This window comes from Parasteatoda tepidariorum, chromosome 8 (genome assembly GCF_043381705.1).
Source record: "Parasteatoda tepidariorum isolate YZ-2023 chromosome 8, CAS_Ptep_4.0, whole genome shotgun sequence".
NCBI lineage: Eukaryota > Metazoa > Arthropoda > Arachnida > Araneae > Theridiidae > Parasteatoda > Parasteatoda tepidariorum.
In genome coordinates this window covers 88,795,104-88,797,191 of record NC_092211.1, presented here as the reverse complement: position 1 = coordinate 88,797,191, position 2,088 = coordinate 88,795,104, and the positions used below count along the sequence as shown (strand labels likewise).

General features: G+C 30.7%; 1 protein-coding gene across 1 annotated transcript in view; it reads left to right on the top strand.

Annotated features, from left to right (window-relative positions):
* LOC107445214 (sodium-dependent neutral amino acid transporter B(0)AT3) overlaps positions 1-2,088 on the top strand; it is a 44,955-nt gene that overhangs the window by 29,746 nt on the left and 13,121 nt on the right. The window contains exon 6 of the mRNA XM_016059563.3: positions 1,647-1,831. Within this exon, the coding sequence (XP_015915049.1) occupies positions 1,647-1,831 (185 nt within the window). The remainder of the gene's footprint in view (positions 1-1,646; positions 1,832-2,088) is intronic.

Below are 2,088 nucleotides of genomic sequence, written 5' to 3'. Positions count from 1 at the left end.
CCAGTGAAGGAACATTTCATATATATTGATTAAAAATAAGAATTTGAAAGTTTTTCTTTAGATTGATTGGGAACAATAGCTTACTGCCAAACAATAGGAAGTCATCTAGCAATGTTTCGGATTACCTGGTCAAATATACTTTTCTGGAAAAGTTTTTGAATTTGTTATTATCTCTGCAACACGTTGTTTCTTTGAAAAAATTATAAGGTGAGTGATTGTATTTGTTTGAAGTGGAATTAATTGCATGTTATAGTTTTATTTTTCTCACTGTGAAAAAGAGAATTCAAAATATAGTTATTGAAGTTACGTTTTATTTTTTTAAAGCATCATAACTTAATAAAGTACTGAGATAAGGGGTGTTTATTCACTGGATCACCAAACGATAAAAAACCAGTGAAGGAACAAATGTTCCTTTACTGGTTTTTTTTTTTTCTAAGTTAATGAAAATAAAAGATAAACTTTAATTTTCTTGTACCTTTAGTGATGTTCTGCATCAAAAGTATGTTAAAAATACGAAAAACAACTTCTATCCAGTAAGGGAACAGGCATGTTCCTTTACTGGGCATAGATTTCCCAGTGAATGAACAGTATGTGTTAATATGTTGAAACTTTAATTTTCAATTCATGATTACAAAAAAAAGTTAACATTTTCCAAGTATTTATATGTTACAACTTCAAGAATAAGCTCTTTTTCAAATATTTGCATGGCTTATAAATTCATAAAGAGCATTAAAAAATAACCAAAATTAAGTGTTCCTTTACTGGGTGTTCATTCACTGGTAAGAGCTGTTCCTTCACTTGGTCTTCTTACTACTTGTTATTTGAACCTCCAAAACTTTAAAACAATATTATGTAAGTTCTCTACAATTTTTTTACATAATTTGCAATTAGTAACAAATATGTTGACACTGTCATTTAACTAAAATTACGAATTTTGAAATTAATATGATTTTTTAAAAGGCAAGCGAAGCTTAAGTGTTCCTTCACTGGTTAGTTTACCCTACAAAAGACAAAATTAACGTTATATTTTTATAACCGGCTGCAATTGTATAATCAACAATTTACGCTCTGATTCGCATGATTGCGCATCACGCTATTATTCTCTTTGAAGTACTCCCGAATCACAATCATATACAATAACACCTCAGACCTTAACCACTGAGCTGTAATCAGTGCACACTTTTACAACTGTAATCACATGGTAACTATTACAACTGTAATAACTTAGTAACTTTTACAACAATAATTATTGTTACAACTGTAATCACTTAATAACTGTTACAACTGTAATCACTTAATAACTGTTACAACTGTAATCACTGTTACAACTGTAATCGCATATACGATTACTAAAACAATCCATTGCAAGTCCGTTGAAGAAGCAAATAACCAGAAAACATATTGGCATATATCACCATTGAAAGTCAAACTATTCTATTTCAACATTGCTGAGAGAAAATTAGTTTAAACGAATTTTTTAGATTACATTATTTCAGCACTTCTCTCTCAATATAATTTAAGATTGTGAAGCAAATGAAAAAGAACCCAAATGGTTTAATGAGTTAACAAATTCTAGCACTTTGATTATAGAATTTATCTCGTTTTATCTCCAGATGAAAATTTCCATTTTTTTTTTCTCTCGCCAGGATTTAAAGCCCACAACACCCACCAGCGATGCGTAGAAGATCGTGATCTGCTGTTACGTCCGCTCTACCAGAATACTACCATCCCTCCTGTTATTCCGGAAGACGTGATAGCTCACCTTTTTGAGACTGTGCCCAATCTGCCCTACGACTTTCCAGAGTGTGACATCCAAAAAGAACTTCAAAAGGTAAATCTTCTTGTTCCTCTATTTCAGAAGTATCTTGCATGTTCGTAAAGTATTCTAGGTAAGAATGGAGCCTCACCATTTAGCAGTGGCTTCTTACTGTTATTTTTAAATAATTCTTTCGAAAAATTAAATAATATTCAAAAAAAAATCCCAGTATGAGTGTATTCAACTCGAATCAAAACTTTACTTTTAAACTATATGTACTCTCTTGCTAGAAATAATTGTCTTAGTTCTAAAAGAGCGCAAATAATTTAATA